Source organism: Leptodactylus fuscus, chromosome 8 (genome assembly GCF_031893055.1).
Source record: "Leptodactylus fuscus isolate aLepFus1 chromosome 8, aLepFus1.hap2, whole genome shotgun sequence".
Taxonomy (NCBI): domain Eukaryota; kingdom Metazoa; phylum Chordata; class Amphibia; order Anura; family Leptodactylidae; genus Leptodactylus; species Leptodactylus fuscus.
Genome location: NC_134272.1, coordinates 15,927,571 through 15,946,055, shown reverse-complemented (window position 1 = coordinate 15,946,055; position 18,485 = coordinate 15,927,571). Strand labels below are relative to the sequence as shown.

The window sequence follows — 18,485 nt, the reverse complement described above, 5'->3', positions numbered from 1 at the left end:
CCGGTCGCTGCAACTATTCCGAGGTTAATACAATATTGGAAGCCTTAATGTCTGAACTGGAGCGTAGCCACAGCTGGACCACGCCATGTATTAAGGGCGGGGTGGACTCTCACTAGGTTACCCTTGTAGGGTCACATTCACAATCATCTCTGTTGTCCTTGTATTCTAAATATATATATATTTAATCTATTGCACTTTTTTTATTACATTTTCTTATTTTTTATGCTTATTTATTTCTTTTGCAACTTCTTAAGTGAATGTTATTGTTCATTACTTACAGTTTTTGTTACTTTTCTATTCCTATTTTACTATAGACCTATACAGGGATTGTCAGGCAGCAGCTTCATCCCCTCCAACAATCAATGAACATCCATGCTTGACTGAGCCGAGTGTGCATGTGTATAGTTGTTGGCTGACATTGAGTTTGGCCTGCAGCTACCTACACTTGGTTTTCCCAGAAAAAAATCTCAAAAAATTTTAGGAAATTTTGGAAAATTCATAACAAACCCATCTTGATATAAACTGGTGTGCCAAGAACTAGTGAAATTCATCTGATTCCTGAGGGTCCCACCGCAAAAACCTGCACCACTCGGTCCTGTGTCCTTTGTTTGGACAGATGGTGGTCACACATGCCCACTGTATCTGGCTTCCTTCATCACTTCTGTAGACGTTGAATGAAGTGGCAGCACACATATGTGACAGATGGCGGACATGGGAGCCATATTTTCATACTCAGTGGGGGTACCAGCATTCCCCCCTTTTGTTTAACCCATATTGACCATGCTATCTAGAGAGTTAAAGAGTATCTGTCACCAGTTCTGAAAAGCCCAATGACAAACTTCATCTGATCGGCGCTGTCACCCCGAGCGTTTTGGTGTTTTGTTTATCCAAATCCGTTCATCCATTCCAAAGATATAAGCCCTCTTAGTGTTGATGTCAATCAGGGTCTACTAGCAAAGTGGGCGGTAACACTGGGGGCGGAGTTTCTGTCTGCTGTATGCCATGCACCACCTACTTGACTAGTATGCCTTAATGTACATCAAAACTTAAAGGGCTTATATCTGTGGAATGGCTGAATGGATTTGGATAAACAAAACACCAAAATGCTCAGGATGAGAGCGCCGATCACATGATGTATGACTTTCGGCTTTTCAGACCTAATGATGGCTCCACCTTAAAGGCATAGTAGTATCTTCAAATCTCGCTATTACTTCTCTCCTCCCATTTTGTCACTCAGACATCAGGTAAAGCTGGGTGGCAACCTCAATAATGGCTTCTTTTGCAGTCTTATTGGCAAGCACCCAGCTTTTCCAGGCACAGATATAGGAATATACATTAGAGTACACTGTGTAACCACAGTTCAGCCAAGGGTGACATGGCGGAGCGTTACACACATCCTCAAAGAGACATTTAGGACACTTAATGAAAGTAAGAAGAACGTGCTGAGGCTTAATGGAGCGGGAAAAGAGCGATCCTGATCACCCAAGAGTCTTTGTCGGGCCGATGACGCACACGGATGATTATGCTAAGCGAGCTGCGAGGATTTCAGCTACTCATGCCAGGGAAATGGACTGCCTCAGGATCCGGGCGCTCAGTAGGCAATGAGCAACTTTGTGTAGTGATTTACAGATCAGCTTCACTCGGCCACAATTTACGGCCGTAATAAAGGAGAACTCCACCTGGAAACTGTAAATGCAGCTTAGGATGTGAGTGGAGAAGAAAACCGATACTTGTGATTTGTGAAGAGTGAGCAGATATTTTCGGCGCCCGTATTACTCCCCTTAATTATGTAATGACGCTAATGACTTTCTGCTGACGTCCCGTTGCGGTCTTAATGACACATAATTTTGGTTTTATAATGTTTCTTTTTTTCCGCATCGGCTGCTTTTTCGTCAGAGTTTCGCTCCATTAAGACACCGTTATGTTAAAGGCAACGTGTCTCCAGGAAATAACCTTTAAACTAAATTTTTATGTTGAATATATATTTTATATAAATCTTTTCAATTTCCCTTGTAACTAGCTATATTTTTATCCAAATTTACCATATTATGCAATTTTCACTCAGTCCACTAAGCCTAATAATAGACTGATACTTGCCAGTTTTGTAGGGGTTTTCCTTTGCGGCAATCACCTCATTTACATTACAGATAGTATTACAATAGAAGATAACACCTCTATAGATCACACCACTTAGCCATCATTACATCAACTACTAACAATAGATGATGTCACAGTTTATCCCCTCCCTCTCCCTGCACAGAACATGTCTTCCATAGACCTCTATGAGTCCGCTCCAGGATATTGCTGCCTATGGCCATGGCTAAGCTGTAAAGCAGATCACAGAATGCTGTTAACAGAGCAAAGGAGTAGCTCAGGCAAGATGGCCACACACATTCCTTTTAACTGCACTGTGTATTGGAGTCTGTTGTAGTCTGAAATCTACTTCCTGTCCCATCTCCATGCTTTACACTGCAGCTCTGATCATTCTTACTGACTACTGTGTATATATGTAAGTAAAGCAGGGATTATGTACTGGATTATACATTACCAGTAACCCAACCACCAATGAGAAAAATCATGATCAAGTAAGGGGGCGGAGCCTCCATAATGGGGAGGAGCCTCAGTGAAATCCTGAAATTCCTATCAAACTCTTTTTTACCCAGCTATGCAAATTAACTATAACCTAACCACCAATGAGAAAAATCATGATCAAGTAAGAGGCGGAGCCTCCATAATGGGGTGGAGCCTCAGTGAAATCCTGAAATTCCTATAGAACTCTATTTTCACCCAGTTATGCAAATAAACTATAATGTAACCACCAATAAGAAAATCATGATCAAGTAAGGGGCGGAGCCTCCATAATGGGGAGGAGCCTCAGTGAAATCCTGAAATTCCTATCAAACTCTCTTTTCACCCAGCTATGCAAATAAACTAAAACCTAACCACCAATGAGAAAATCATGATCAAGTAAGGGGCGGAGCCTCCGTAATGGGGAGGAGCCTCAGTGAAATCCTGAAATTCCTATCAAACTCTATTTTCACCCAGTTATGCAAATAAACTATAGGTAAAAATATATATAATAGAGGAACAAATGTCGTTGTCTGAGCCAGTCAAGGGTGTGAATACTTTTGCAAGATCAATAATCACAGAATTCTTATTTTACAAAATCTCTTTATTCATAGTGACATATAACAATCTTATAAATAGACACCGACCAAATATATAATAAATACTAGAAATTCTCTGTTCTATAGTATATATGGTATATAGCAGGCGAAGAATTCATGGCTGCCCAGCTGTTCCCCAACTACAAGTCCCAACTTTACTTGTATACTTGCAAGGCATGCTGGGTATTTAAAGGGGTTTTCCAGGACTAGGATATTAATTGCTGTGGTTGTTTTACTAGTTAATAATCAGAGCGCCACACACTGTTTAGTGGCTGTGCTTGGTATTGCAGCTCAGCCCAAGTCACTTGTCTAGGACCAAGCTACAGCATGGTCATGTGACTGGTGGACATGACATCACTGGCCTGAGAAGAGGAAATGGAGCTCAATATCATTGCCCCAGACTAACCCTTTAAGGGGAATTCTACCTAAATGCAATAGACATGTATATATGTCAGAAGACCACACCCCTTGTGTCAGAAGTTTCTAATGGTCAGAAAATCGGGGGGGGGGGGAAGCACCATGGACTTCCCCTTTAAGTTCAGACACAGCTGTAGGTAACAGGTGTCTCTATCCAATTTAACAAAGGCAGTATCGTGACCTAGTAGGCAGAGGGTCAGGATGTGCCCCTCTCCCAAATTTGTGACCCCACCCACATTAATCTATTTTTGCTTCAGTGCATTTCTACCTCATGTAACGCAGGGTGCAAAGTGTTAAAGGGTTACTCCGAAACTGGAGGAACTAAGGGGCGGAGCATGGCACAGCTTGCATCATACTCCGCCTCCCAGTTTTGCTTGGAGTGTTCCTTTAATTTTAACACAAATCTCCCTTCTACATCGTGACCCATCAGGTGAGGCCTGTGAGCTGACTACACTATATACAGTATATACACGGCTACACTTATACGTCAGCGATAGTGCACTTCATCTATACAGAGATATGTCTAATAATAGGAGGGGAGACGTGAGCTATATAGTGCCCGGGTGCTAGACAATAAAACAGCGTCCCCTGTGAACTAAAAACAGTCCTGCTACTGTAATACCTTGCTCTTTACACTAATAATCTGAGACTCCCCATTTATTTCCAGGCACAGCATTGGCATATTCACCAAAAATACTCTGTGCTGCTGGGGCTCTACTACTTCCACAATGTAACTCTCAGTTTATGATCTCCTCCTTTTCCTATTCATATGAGTGGGCGGTCACTGCTACACATGATCAGTACCCGATCTAATTAAATACTCTGTGCTGCTGGGGCCCTGTTACTCCCACTACGTATCTCTCAGACTGTGATACCCGTTTTTTCCATTCCCTTCCTTAAAATATGACACTACCCCGGTCGCATGCAGACCTGTCCTCAGGAACATCACATAAGTAGCCCCCACCAAAGAATAGCAATTCTCTCCTTAAAGGGAGTGTGCCACCAGAACCCAGCATATAAACTGAGCACTGCAGATAGATAGCTTAGGGTCACCTGAATCAGACATTGTTTTCCTTTTGTGAATCGCTGCCTCCATTGCCGAGATATCACTGTTTTTGTCTACTACAAATGGGCTATTTGAAACAACAAGGAGGCCGCCATTACGCCACACAGTCATTTGCATATTGACAAAAACAGCGATATCTCAACAATGGAAGCTCCGATTCACAAGAGAAAAACTGCGTCTGATTCAGGTAACCGTAACCTATCTATCTGTGTGGTTGGAATAATATGCCAGGGTCTGGTGAAACATCCCCTTTAAATAATATTTAATGCTGCCAACTCCTATTTGTCTCCACCCATGATGCCACTCACATCTCAATTTCAATGTCCTTCCTTTACTACGGGGTACGATCAAACTAAATCCACAGGAAGCGCTTCTTAAAGGGCCCAAGACCTTTAAAGACCAAGAGTGTTTACATTCGACTTCATTATAAGTTGGGTTTATAAGGAATCTGATAGACTAAAACATTCGCACATCTAACGTAATAATGCTAAACTACACCGACATCCATGTGCAGAGTGATTATTTACAGGCCGCACATCACCCCCTGTATAAAGGCACCTGTTCTTCAACAACGCCGAGGCAACATCCCCCATCAAAACACAGTGGAAGATTCCAAACTTTCTGTGTCCGCCTCAGTCTGTGACACCCGGGATTCTGGTTGGGCAGTGAAGACTTTATCTACAATATATATTTGGCATTCCAGGGGAATTTCATTCCTGTTTTGAAAAAAAATACAAAATTACATAAGGAAAAACAATTTTAAAAATCTAAAAAAAATTTTAAACAAAATGGAAAATCAAATTTGCATTTTTTTTTCCATTTTATGATTTCAAATTAAAATTTTTTTTATTGTAAATATTTATGTGAAACACAAAGGGGAGATTCATCAAATACATCTAAAAATGATGTCACGTACCACTTTATATAATATCCACAAAAATTCACAAATTGGCAGAAATTCCTCAAATATTTGTAAGTCCTTGATGAATTTGGCAGAAGTTAAAGGGATTGTATCATTAGAATCCCTTTTTCGGGTAATATCACGTCGGAATAGTTTTAAGAAAGACTATTCGTCCCCTACCTTTATAATTCTGCTCCATGCCATCGTTCCGTTTTTTCAGGGTTTGCAACTGAGTCTTCAGACAGCACCGGGGGCATTCCCCCCATGCTTATATAGCACATGAAGTGTCCCCGGTGCTGCCTGAAGACTCTCCAGCGATGCCTCCATCTTCTTCAGTCGCACCTCTCCGCCACATCCTCCGTGTCGTCGTTGGGCCGAGCCTGCATTCGGGATGGAAATCCTGTGCATGCTCAGTCGGCACTGCCATTGGGCTTTGGGCAGAGCTGACTGTGCATGTCTGTTCGGCCATTTTACTGTAGCCGCCTACAAAAGCGTACTGTTCCTATAAGCGGCCACAGTAAAATGGCCGAATGGACAATGCCAGAGCAGACTGAGCATGCGCAAGATTTTCAACCCGAACACAGGCTCAATCTGGCGATAACAACATGGAGAACGCGTTGGAGAGGCACAGCTGAAGAAGATGGAGGCGTCGCTAGAGAGTCTTCAGGCAGCACAGGGAACGCCCTCTGTGCTGTCTGAAGACTCATTTACATACTGGGAAAAACCAGAATATCAACGGAATGGCGGCACAGAGCAGATTTATAAAGGTAGAAGACGAATAGGCTTTCTTAAGGCTATTCCGACGTGGTATTACCTCTAACCATAGAATCCCTTTAAAAGGGTCGTGTTTTGAGTGTTGACGTAAATTTTTCATCATCATCTGGCCCAACTTTTGAGTTATTTTGACCTTTTTAGGCTCAGTCAGTATATAATGGGGGGTTTACTCCAAGGTCATGGTGCAGAGATTTTGCGCCTAAAAATGTGACTTTTGTATTAGGTGAAATAGTTTAATCTGACTAATTTCTTAGCGTCATGGAGGCCACGCCCACTTATTTTTAATTCAAAAATTAAAAATAATACTAAACATATCAAAATGCAATAAAAGGATGATGAATGATGAAATTGGGCGCGATTACTTTTTGGATTTTTTTTTTTACACAAACTGTTTGATAAATTCCCCAAAAATGTTCTTATTTTCTGGTACATTTACATTCTATTTCAGTGTTTTTTTAATGAAATTTTTAGAGATTTTTTTTTATAATTTTGCGTTTTTTTAAGTTTTTATACAATACAAAACGTATTTTTTGCACAATAAAAAAAACAAATTTTTTTTTTAATTATACTTATTTAAAATATAAAATTTAATAATTTAACTTAATATTTGAATTTTATTTTAATTTTTTTTATTTCATTTTGTAATTTTTGGGGTTTTTTTGTCTAGGTTTTTTATTTACAATTTTTTTTATGTTTTTTACAATTTTAACTAAGCAATTTTTATTTACTGAACTTTTGAGCCTAAATTTAATATTTCGGTTATAGATTTTTACATTTTGCGTGCAACGTAGAAGAAAAACAACAAAAACTCAGGACTGGAGTCACATTTGTCTGTACAGATAATGGAGATTCAAAGTGAAGTCTCGTCTCTCTCCATGTGAAATCTCACGGATAATAGACCTTATGTAATTTTTAAGAAGGATCACAGATGGTTTTTAAATAATCTAAAGCTGGCCTGAAGCTCAATTTTTTTTTTTAGAATTTTTTTTTTTTTTTTAGAAATGTTCAGCTGGCGGAAAGCATTTTATTCTAAAGAGATGGGAGCACACGCGGCACAGTGGGGGCCCCTCGAGCGGTGAATGCAAGATTAACGTGGAGAAATATTAAAAGGCCTGCGATATTAACAAAAGCGGAATGAGACGTCTTCGTTCTTGACTCAAGGAAAGTATTACTTTGAGGTGGGTTAAGGAGGCTGCGTGTTCACAAAGGCAGATTCACTCAAAAAGAAAAAAAATCCCCGAGAAAATAGGCCAGCATGCAATGTCTAATTTGAGACGGATTCCAGTGCCAAGACGTATTTTTTAATTTTTATTTTATATATATATATATTGATAAATGTGATATACTTCACCCCAATATAAAGCATATCAAATCTTCAACTTGACCTTAACCCGAACCTTCCACCAGCTGGACCTCTTTGGCTATCTGTCAGTTCAATGCCAAGCAGGAGGCATTTCATGAGTAAGCCATTTGTTGCTTTTTGTTATGACCTTACCTGACCTTTTCGTCACCTGGGGCATAGATTTAGTTTTTAAACTATCCATGAACATAAATATACTCCTGGAACTGGGCACCCCAGAAACATGGCATGTCCGTATTTACCCATACCCCCATCACCTTTTTTACCCATCACCTCCACTTCACCTTTTTTGTGTCCATCAATAGACGCCACTTCACTGATTCCAGCACAGTTGGAATTTTTTCTCTAGCCCCCACCGTTCATGAGTAATCAGTGGCGTTATTTGCAGCACCTGATAGGCTAATTAGACTCTGGGCTGTAGCTGGTAGTCTAGGACCACCCACCTGAGAGTAGGGAGCTTCATTAACACATTGGGTGCTGAAACTAACAGCACTGATTTCTCAGGAATGGCATGGGCTAGAGGAAAAATTCCAACTGCAACAGAATCAAGAGAGTGCTACTTACGAAAAGATGCAAAAAGTTGGAGTTGTTTTAAGGTCCTCTTTAAAGGTTATATCTGACTATAAACTATATATAAATATGTAAAAACTTTTTTTTTTTTTAAAAAAAAAAAAAAGACATACTCACCACCAATGCTCCTGTACGATGCTACCAACTTCTCGGTTCCTCTCAACACACAGGAAATGAAGGTTCAGCCAATCAATGTACGCATTGGTGCCCCGCCTCATTCAGTGATTGGCTGAGTGCCATTTCCATTGTGTCAAGAGAGAATGGGATGCAGGGCATTTTGGAAGACCCAGGCAGGAAACAGACTCTGCCAAAAATTGGTGGAGGACATTTCTCTCTGATGGTTTCAATATAAGACCCCATTATAGTCTAAGGGGTCCGCGGGTGTCCATGGGTAACTGCTTTTTTAGCAGAGGGGCTCTCTTTTGTTCAGATCTCGATGTGGACCTGAACAATGGAGACCCCAACGCTAGTGTGAACTTAGCCTAAAAAAAAACAAAAACACAGCCACCCCTTTGTGTAAATATTATACCTTTCTAATTTTAGAACCTGATTTTTATTAATTTTTTTGAAAATATTTATTTTCTGTCTGGACCTGGAATGTAATATTTTGGGGTCCAAAATGAATGAATGGGTGGTGGGGCTCATGTATATGTGGAAATACATACATGCATATCTGGTCACAAGACAAATGTATAAGACGATGCAATAATAAGACGCAACATCTGGGGAAATGTTAATAATAGGCCGCACTCCAGTCCCCACCTTTATTCAAAATGGCCGCCTCCAACATACAAAAGTCCACTATAAACTTAGCTATAGCGCCACAATGATACACTTTTTTGTATTTTTTTTTCCAAAAAGTATACTCATTGTGAATGATACAGAAAATATGTAAATTTTGATACCCCCAGAAACATCCCTTTAAGAGACCATCATAGAAATGATTGCGCCTTATTAAAGAAGAGTCTGTATAGAAACAAAGTGAGTGGAGACTAAACCTCTCAGAGCCATTGGTGCTGGGAGATGGGAAGGTGGGAGAGGCGTCCAGGCGAGAGGAGGAGGCACCGTGCAAGGAACAGGGCGGTCTCTCTTCAGGACAAGCAGGCAAGAGGTTTCCGGGTAATTTAGCCAAGGGACTGCTTAACGGGGAGAGCTGTACAGAGGAGACAAATGACAATGAGAAGGCGGAAATGGAGTAAGACGCAGCCGAGTATACATGTCCGACATACAGGCACAAGGACATGGAACTCTAATGGCTGGAACATGAATATGCACCCCGCATATTTATATCTAAATATATCCAGAAATCTCCACTAAGAAATGTGTAAATATATCTCAACAGTGACCAGAATTCAGTTATACAGAGCTCCAAATCCCCAGCACAGACATAAAGGAGAATATTGGATGCCAGCAGGAGCCACTAGGGGGAGCACAGGAGCTTACTGAATACTGATTATGTAAATGTGTCAGCAAAGAATTCTGGACTCAACGTGTCAATATCCTGTACCCCAAGTGTCAGCATGTCATTATCCTGTACCCCAAGTGTCAGTATCCTGTACCCCAAGGGTCAGCGTGTCATTATCCCGTACCCCAAGTGTCACTATCCTGTACCCCAAGTGTCAGCGTGTCATTATCCTGTACCCCAAGTGTCAGCATGTCATTATCTTGTACCCCAAGTGTCATTATCATGTACCCCAAGGGTCAGCGTGTCATTATCCTGTACCCCAAGTGTCAGCGTGTCATTATCCTGTACCCCAAGTGTCAGCATGTCATTATCTTGTACCCCAAGTGTCATTATCATGTACCCCAAGGGTCAGCGTGTCATTATCCCGTACCCCAAGTGTCACTATCCTGTACCCCAAGTGTCAGCGTGTCATTATCCTGTACCCCAAGTGTCAGCATGTCATTATCTTGTACCCCAAGTGTCATTATCATGTACCCAAGTGTCATTGTCCTGTACCCCAAGTGTCAGCGTGTCATTATCCTGTACCCCAAGTGTCAGCGTGTCATTATCCTGTACCCCAAGTGTCATTATCATGTACCCCAAGTGTCATTGTGCTGTACCCCAAGTGTCAGTGTGTCATTATTGTGTACCCCAAGTGTCATTGTCCTGTACCCCAAGTTTCAGCATGTCGCTGTCCTGTTCCCCGAGTGCCTTTGTGCGGTTCTTCCTCCTGTGGATTATCTCTCTAGTTCATTCTCTATATATAATTTCGGATTTCTCTCTTCCATTGAATCTTTTCCTTCCTATATTCTATAATATGAATCTACATAACAGCGTCGCCTTCTTTGTGCACAAACATCACGAGAGACAAATGAGAACAACTGGACACCATGAGGGTAATAAAGCAACAAAAACACACCCCAAATCTATGAAAGAGCCTCAAATGTAGAAACAATGGGGGGGGGGGGAATTTACTATGTGCTCCCGAGACCTTCCACTGACGCGTACATTTCTGGTGCACAGCCCTGACTTTTTTCTGCCCCATTCGCCATTTTTTCACCCGCCAGTCGCCATCGTCTTCCTGTTGCTTCGGATAATGTATTGTGTGTAAACATGGGAACGCAGGCTTTGTTGGGAATGACTACATTTGCTTTTCTGCCAAAAAAAACCTGCTCTCTGGGGAATTAACCACAAACAGAATGAAATCCGACATTGCGAGAGGCCTGGGAATAGTCACATTCGGAGAAGCTAAAATATGATGAGGCGCGGGGTTTCCTGTCAATGATCCAATGAGAAAATAATCTCTTATAAATATCTAAACAAGTAAATCACACAAACCCTTCATGTAAACCCAGCAATGGAGACAGGAAAATATAACCGCACTTCTACATATCCCCAGAAGGTGGCAGCGGAGATTCACAGTCTATAGCAGTGTAATGGATGAGCGTGTTATGATATATTAGGGATTATTAGAGAGAAACATACCATATGTGCGTATATGAGATGACATCTAGTGTCAGCCTACATACCGCCTGTCCATATGAGAGATATAAGGTGGACAAGAGCCGCAAGGCCTGATATTAGAGCGCACCTCTATAGGGGTGACCCAGGTGTAAATGAATATAGCGATGAAACAAGGGGTTAAATAAAGTTTAAAGGTGATCTCTCATCAAAGACAACCCCTTTAATATGAGGGATGTAACTTTAGGACTGTTTAGATTGAACAAGCCAAACCTTTATTACCGGGCTTATTTAGTCTTTATCTGACCACATTAATAGAACCGCCGAGTCTGGAAGGATTTAGTCTGACCAAAGACTGCCAGAGGTCACATGTGCGGCCAAAAGAAGCCACTAAAATATTTCATATGAAGATTCTTTAATTTAACAGGAAAAACATCAGAAATTTTTTTTTTTATATAATGTTATATCCAAAAAGGAAACAGGAGGACAAGCGAGTGACAAAACCACCAAAGAGATCTCTAACTTCTATTTTATAAATACATGAGGTTATTTACTATAATACTGCCCCTATGTATAAAAATATAACTACTATAATACTGCCCCCTATGTACAAGAATATAACTACTATAATACTACTCCTATGTACAAGAATATAACTACTATAATACTGCTCCTATGTACAAGAATATAACTACTATAATACTGCTCCTATGTACAAGAATATAACTACTATAATACTGCTCCTATGTACAAGAATATAACTACTATAATACTGCTCCTATGTACAAGAATATAACTACTATAATACTGCTCCTATGTACAAGAATATACTATAATACTACTCCTATGTACAAGAATATAACTACTATAATACTGCCCCCTATGTACAAGAATATACTATAATACTACTCCTATGTACAAGAATATAACTACTATAATACTGCCCCTATGTACAAGAATATACTATAATACTACTCCTATGTACAAGAATATAACTACTATAATACTGCCCCCTATGTACAAGAATATAACTACTATAATACTGCTCCTATGTACAAGAATATAACTACTATAATACTGCTCCTATGTACAAGAATATAACTACTATAATACTACTCCTATGTACAAGAATATAACTACTATAATACTACTCCTATGTACAAGAATATAACTACTATAATACTACTCCTATGTACAAGAATATAACTACTATAATACTACTCCTATGTACAAGAATATAACTACTATAATACTGCTCCTATGTACAAGAATATAACTACTATAATACTGCTCCTATGTACAAGAATATAACTACTATAATACTGCCTCCTATGTACAAGAATATAACTACTATAATACTACTCCTATGTACAAGAATATAACTACTATAATACTACCTCCTATGTACAAGAATATAACTACTATAATACTGCTCCTATGTACAAGAATATAACTACTATAATACTACCTCCTATGTACAAGAATATAACTACTATAATACTACTCCTATGTACAAGAATATAACTACTATAATACTACTCCTATGTACAAGAATATAACTACTATAATACTACTCCTATGTACAAGAATATAACTACTATAATACTACTCCTATGTACAGGAATATAACTACTATAATACTGCTCCTATGTACAAGAATATAACTACTATAATACTGCTCCTATGTACAAGAATATAACTACTATAATACTACTCCTATGTACAAGAATATAACTACTATAATACTACCTCCTATGTACAAGAATATAACTACTATAATACTGCCTCCTATGTACAAGAATATAACTACTATAATACTACCTCCTATGTACAAGAATATAACTACTATAATACTACTCCTATGTACAAGAATATAACTACTATAATACTGCTCCTATGTACAAGAATATAACTACTATAATACTGCTCCTATGTACAGGAATATAACTACTATAATACTGCCCCCTATGTACAAGAATATAACTACTATAATACTGCTCCTATGTACAGGAATATAACTACTATAATACTGCCATACTGTCGCCTGCATTGATGCTTGTTTTTATTCTCATCATAACTTTGTATAATGGACGTTCACATAATTTTGGAATGTAAACACTTGGGTTATTCTTAGGACACTTATACATCTGGACGGCCCTGTACATAGACTTCGAATAGTCAGTTCCTGTTCCCCGCTGAGTGGTACATTCCTTTCTATAGTTTACTATAACTCTTCTTTTACGTTTCTCACGTTTTTTAGTCAATGTCTTTTTCACTTCTCTGACTACAAATCACCATAAACCAAGGCTCTGAGATCGAGAACAAATTACATTTAAAGGGGATGGTCTTCTCTTACTGTCACATGACCTAATAGACAATGCCTTTAATTCTGTCCCATAACCAAATAACTCAACTAAGGTAGTAAACTGGTAAGTACGTGTGTCCCTATACATCTAGGGAAGTAATCTCCAGAAGTGGAGTTGCCCTTTAAGACAACAAGTCAGGAACAATGGAGACATCGTGTGTCTGTCACCTGGGACACGGCGGCTGGAGATCCGGACTTGCTCTCTCCATCTGACTTTGGTTCTTGATCTGGTGGAAAGAGGAACGCCGGGCTCGGGCTGGAGTGTCGCTGCCGCCTCATGAATGGGAATACGCTGCAAAAGGAACCAGAAGAAGTAAGAGGCTAGTGAACCCTTGAAGGGGGTGTCTAGTCTCATTTTCATGGTCTCTGCTTGCTCTCAGTGACTCTATATCCTTAGAGTCTGTCTTGCTCACACAAATAGCTTGTTTACAATGTACCATCGTAGGCTGTAAAATGCAAGATGATAGCGCCTACCTGCACTGGTACATTGTAACAAACCGCAGCCATAGGAAAGTGGATTTAAAGGGCATTTCCAAATCTCTCTCTAAATTTTACATATGTTTCTGCCACCGCTCTTATATGTCCTCGGCTTCTCCTGTTGTCCCTCTGTGTGTGCTGATGTCACGTACACGTAATATCTGTTGAGTATTTGCCATAGTGATGTCACTACTGCAGGGAGACATTGGTCCGGCTGGTCACATGATGTGTCATCACTATAGATCAGGGATAGGGAACCTTCGGCTCTCCAGCTGCTATGAAACTACAACTCCCAGCATGCTCCATTCACTTCTATGGGAGTTCCAAGAACAGCAGAGCAAGTATGCATGCTGGGAGTTGTAGTTTTGCAACAGCTGGAGAGCCGTACGTTCCCTACCCCTGCTATAGATGCTAACTTTTTCCATCAAGTCCATCACCCCCACCCCCAGTATATGTTGCATACCCTTTCTTGGTCTCAGGAGGGATGAAGGCTTGGCCAAGAAGACTCTTGTACATTTCTGATTTCAAGTATCGAGGATATGAATCCTGGAGGGAAGGAAAATCCATCAATGACATGTCCTCCAGATCTGCACCACTGCACCATGACCACCTGATCTGCACTGCTGCACCATAACCACCTGATCTGCACTGCTGCACCATAACTACCTGGGCTGCACTGCTGCACCATGACCACCTGACCTGCACTGCTGCACCATAACCACCTGATCTGCACTGCTGCACCATGACCACCTGACCTGCACCATAACCACCTGACCTGCACTGCTGCACCATAACCACCTGATCTGCACTGCTGCACCATGACCACCTGACCTGCACCATAACTACCTGGGCTGCACTGCTGCACCATGACCTCCTGATCTGCACCATGGCCATCTGATCTGCACCATTGCACCCATGACCACCTGATCTGCACCACTGCACCATGGGCACTTGTTCTGTACCACTGAACCAAAGCCACCTGATCTACACCACAGCCACGTGATCTGCACTGCTGCACCAACACCACCTGACCTGCACTGCTGCACCATGACCACCTGATCTGCACCATGACCACCTGACCTGCACCATGACCACCTGATCTGCACCATGACCACCTGACCTGCATCATGACCACCTGATCTGCACCATGACCACCTGATCTGCACCATGACCACCTGACCTGCACCATGACCACCTGATCTGCACCACTGCACCATGACCACCTGATCTGCACCACTGCATCATGACCACCTGATCTGCACCACTGCATCATGACCACCTGATCTGCACCACGGGCACTTAATCTGTACCACTGCACCAAAAATACCTGATCTACACCACAGCCACGTGATCTGCACTGCTACAACATGACCATCTGATCTGCACCACTGCGCCATGGCCACCATTTATACCTATGGACTATGTAAAATAATGGAGACACCACCAGGAGGCCACAGTCACAAGTACAGTATTGCTTTCTTATAGTGAATTAGTGAGCTTCCTGGGGTATGAATACAATGCAACACTTGCAGTTAAGACTAACACTATCACCTTATATAGAGTACAATGTTCCTATATATAACAATGTAGCCTTCTGCATAGCAGCGGATATTAGAGGATTTTCATCCCACATCTGTATCCAAAAATATTGACAATGTTTGCATTTTTAAGTATTTTACAATGATACCAAGTACTGACAGAGCAAAATATCAAAAATGTGAAAAAAAGGTAAATTAATTTAGAGCGAGCGGATAAGACATAAATCCTGCGCCCCAGAGACAGGTGCAGATGTGTGCGTCAGCACGGCAGACATTACAGAAATAAAGCCCGCTCCTCATGTACGGTTATTATAAGAACACTTCAGGGGGTCGAAATCTGGCAGAATTGTTTCAGGCAGCGGCAATCGCTCATAACCAGTCATTTCAGGCAGCAGCGACAATCCCAAAAGTCCCCGCGGAGGAATACAAAAAGCTTATTAGCCGGCACTAGACGCCATAAATCCGGATTCTGTATATAATCAGAATTTAAAGGGGACTTGTCACCAGAACGGGGTATTTAGATAGCAGGGCCTAGGGCCCAATCCTAGGTATACTGACCCCTGACCTTCTTTATTATAATGCCGATCTGTGAAAGCCAGTTACTTGTTAAAATCTACATTGGTCCAAAATTTCTATTTTTATAGTACAGTCCATAGTTTTTCTCATATAAAACACCAAGTCTCCAGGATTGACAAAACATTAAATGATAGCATTTTGTCTGACGGTAGACACCACTAGGGGGAGCTCAGGGATATTCCTATCTGGGACTTTTATAGCATATCTAGGCTCTATGTAGCCTGGTTGTTTTTGGAAGACCCATTGAAATGGATGGAGAGAGCATCCCATGCACAGCATACTCTTCATTTACTGCAGCTATAAGTTAAGGTCTGGGACTCCCATTCTCAAGATAGATTTGGGACCCTTAGGTGGATATGCCCATAAATGTCCCAGAAAGGAATACCATTTTAATAGTAAATTTGTATGCTGCCCCTATTGGTGACTTCAGGTCCTGCAGGACCTTAGGACTTGCAGGTTTACCCCTGCCATGCAGGACCTGCTGTACAGGTCCATAGAACTGGTCCTGCTGTAGAGGCCCATAGTGCAAGTCCTGCAGTACAGGCCCATAGTGCAGGTCCTGCTATACAGGCCCATAATGCAGATACTGCTGTGAAAGTCCGTAGTGTAGGTCCTGCTGTATAGGCCCATAGTGCAGGTCCTGCTATACAGGCCCATAATGCAGATCCTACTGTTCAGGTCCATAGTGTAGGTCCTGCTGTACAGGTGTCAACATGCCAAACAAGTAGGTATAGGGGCATACACATAGTAATGAATTACAATATTTAGTATCTCCTCTTCCAAAAGGGAACTCTTTTGAACCCTGTCCCTAAATCACGTGTCCCATGGGTCATGCATTCATGAGGGGGTCACAAAGGGGTACAAAGACCATCCTGCTCCTCTCTTCAATATTCACCTGTGTTAATTACACACAGCTAGCAATATTCTTTTGCTTCAGTAGGGGGCACCAGTGGGTGGATGCAGAAAATTCCAGCTCTTTATCTGGAATACACTAGCACTAGCAGTGAATTTTTTGGAAAACCCACCTTTTTCATCAACATGTAGATATGCATTTGGGCATCATCTAACACATAACGATGAGGATTCTTTATACCTTCTAATGTCTTCTCCATTGTCTTGCTGTCAATGTTTACCCAGCGAGTTGCTCCAGGAGCCAAAAAATGTCTACAGAACAAAAAAGGAACAAAAAAAATTAATGCTCAAAAATTTACCCTCGAGGGGAAAGGGCTACCCTTCAATATAAGTATCAACTCAAGTCCTAAGATTGGGAAGTCAAATTCTAGGACTGGTGGTTTTAGTCCTTGACAAGTCCCTTCTTCTCCGATAATTAGGGGGTTATGCTATTACGGTGGTCTACAAGGTGAAAAGGGCCATATATTGCTTTTGCGATGGCCATCTCACCCATACGTGAGTTCACTGGCAACGTACCCAAGACCAGATGAAGATCTTTAAGTTTGGTAGCTAGAGCGCAACCTTCTCTGGTATGAAAAGTCAAGGATCTTATTTTAATGCAGAGCTTGGCCCAAATGCTGACCCACACTGATATGTACGAAGGTTCTGGTCTCCTAAGTGTGGAACTGTCTTAAGAAGTATCTGATGGTCATGTAGCAATCCAGAATTAATCTCACATGTCTAATAACCTGGCCCATGGGCAACGTCTGAAGAACCAAGTTATTTCATTTTTTAATCATGGACCTAGGACTGCTTTAACCATGAGGCCAAAAGTGCACTGGCAACGGGCCCTATGGTAGCGGGGGCCACCTTTGAACAGCAGGACAGTCCTACATTTACTGTCCCATTGTCCAGGGCAGTGGATCCTTGCTACCCCAACTCTTCAGCATCCAATGGATGCCGAAGAGTTGAAGCCAGTGATAAAGTAGGGAGCCATCCGCTCCCTGCTTCACCAACCGGCCACTGTTTGGAAGGGTGACGTGGTGGGGGCAACCAGGGGGGTGGGGGGGACGTGAATTTGTCGGGGCAACCTGACATATAGTATGGGGCCACTAGGGAGCCATTATAATGTGTTAGAGACAGTGACGTTATACTATGTGGGGGCCATTGAGGGAGCATTATAATTTTGCAGGTCAGGTATTTCTTGGTGATGGGATGGGCCCACCAATGTATTAAAATGGTCCTGCATGGACCCGGTGAAAAAATTCCATATCTGGGCAGGTGAACAGCCAAGACCTTTTTTTAACACTTGGCTGTTACGTAGAACTCCGTTATATCATCGACTTACTCATAGACGGACTGCACCGTGGACGTCACTTTAGATTGCTCCCCATATCGCAACTCCTCACAAGCCTCCCAAAAACATAGATTTTCAGCTACAAGCAAAAAAGTACAAAATAATTGAGTTTCCACCAGAC

At 41.4% G+C, this 18,485-nt stretch overlaps 1 protein-coding gene and 1 long non-coding RNA gene across 3 annotated transcripts in view; both read right to left on the bottom strand.

Annotated features, from left to right (window-relative positions):
- Nucleotides 1-4,304: 4,304 nt before the first annotated feature.
- RGS11 (regulator of G protein signaling 11) overlaps nucleotides 4,305-18,485 on the bottom strand; it is a 54,395-nt gene continuing 40,214 nt past the window's right edge. The window contains exons 14-19 of one of the 2 annotated variants that reach the window (XM_075285409.1): nucleotides 18,356-18,443; nucleotides 17,142-17,280; nucleotides 14,466-14,548; nucleotides 13,694-13,817; nucleotides 9,254-9,408; nucleotides 4,305-5,366 (exon numbers count right to left, since the gene is read on the bottom strand). In XM_075285409.1, the coding sequence (XP_075141510.1) occupies nucleotides 5,243-5,366; nucleotides 9,254-9,408; nucleotides 13,694-13,817; nucleotides 14,466-14,548; nucleotides 17,142-17,280; nucleotides 18,356-18,443 (713 nt within the window). In that variant the 3' untranslated portion in view covers nucleotides 4,305-5,242. The remainder of the gene's footprint in view (nucleotides 5,367-9,253; nucleotides 9,409-13,693; nucleotides 13,818-14,465; nucleotides 14,549-17,141; nucleotides 17,281-18,355; nucleotides 18,444-18,485) is intronic. The other variant, XM_075285410.1, reaches the window with a different exon arrangement.
- LOC142216513 (uncharacterized) lies at nucleotides 14,590-15,349 on the bottom strand. The gene is made up of 3 exons (XR_012717350.1): nucleotides 15,135-15,349; nucleotides 14,926-15,062; nucleotides 14,590-14,828 (listed from the first exon to the last, which is right to left on the bottom strand). It is a non-coding gene; the product is annotated as an uncharacterized LOC142216513 (long non-coding RNA).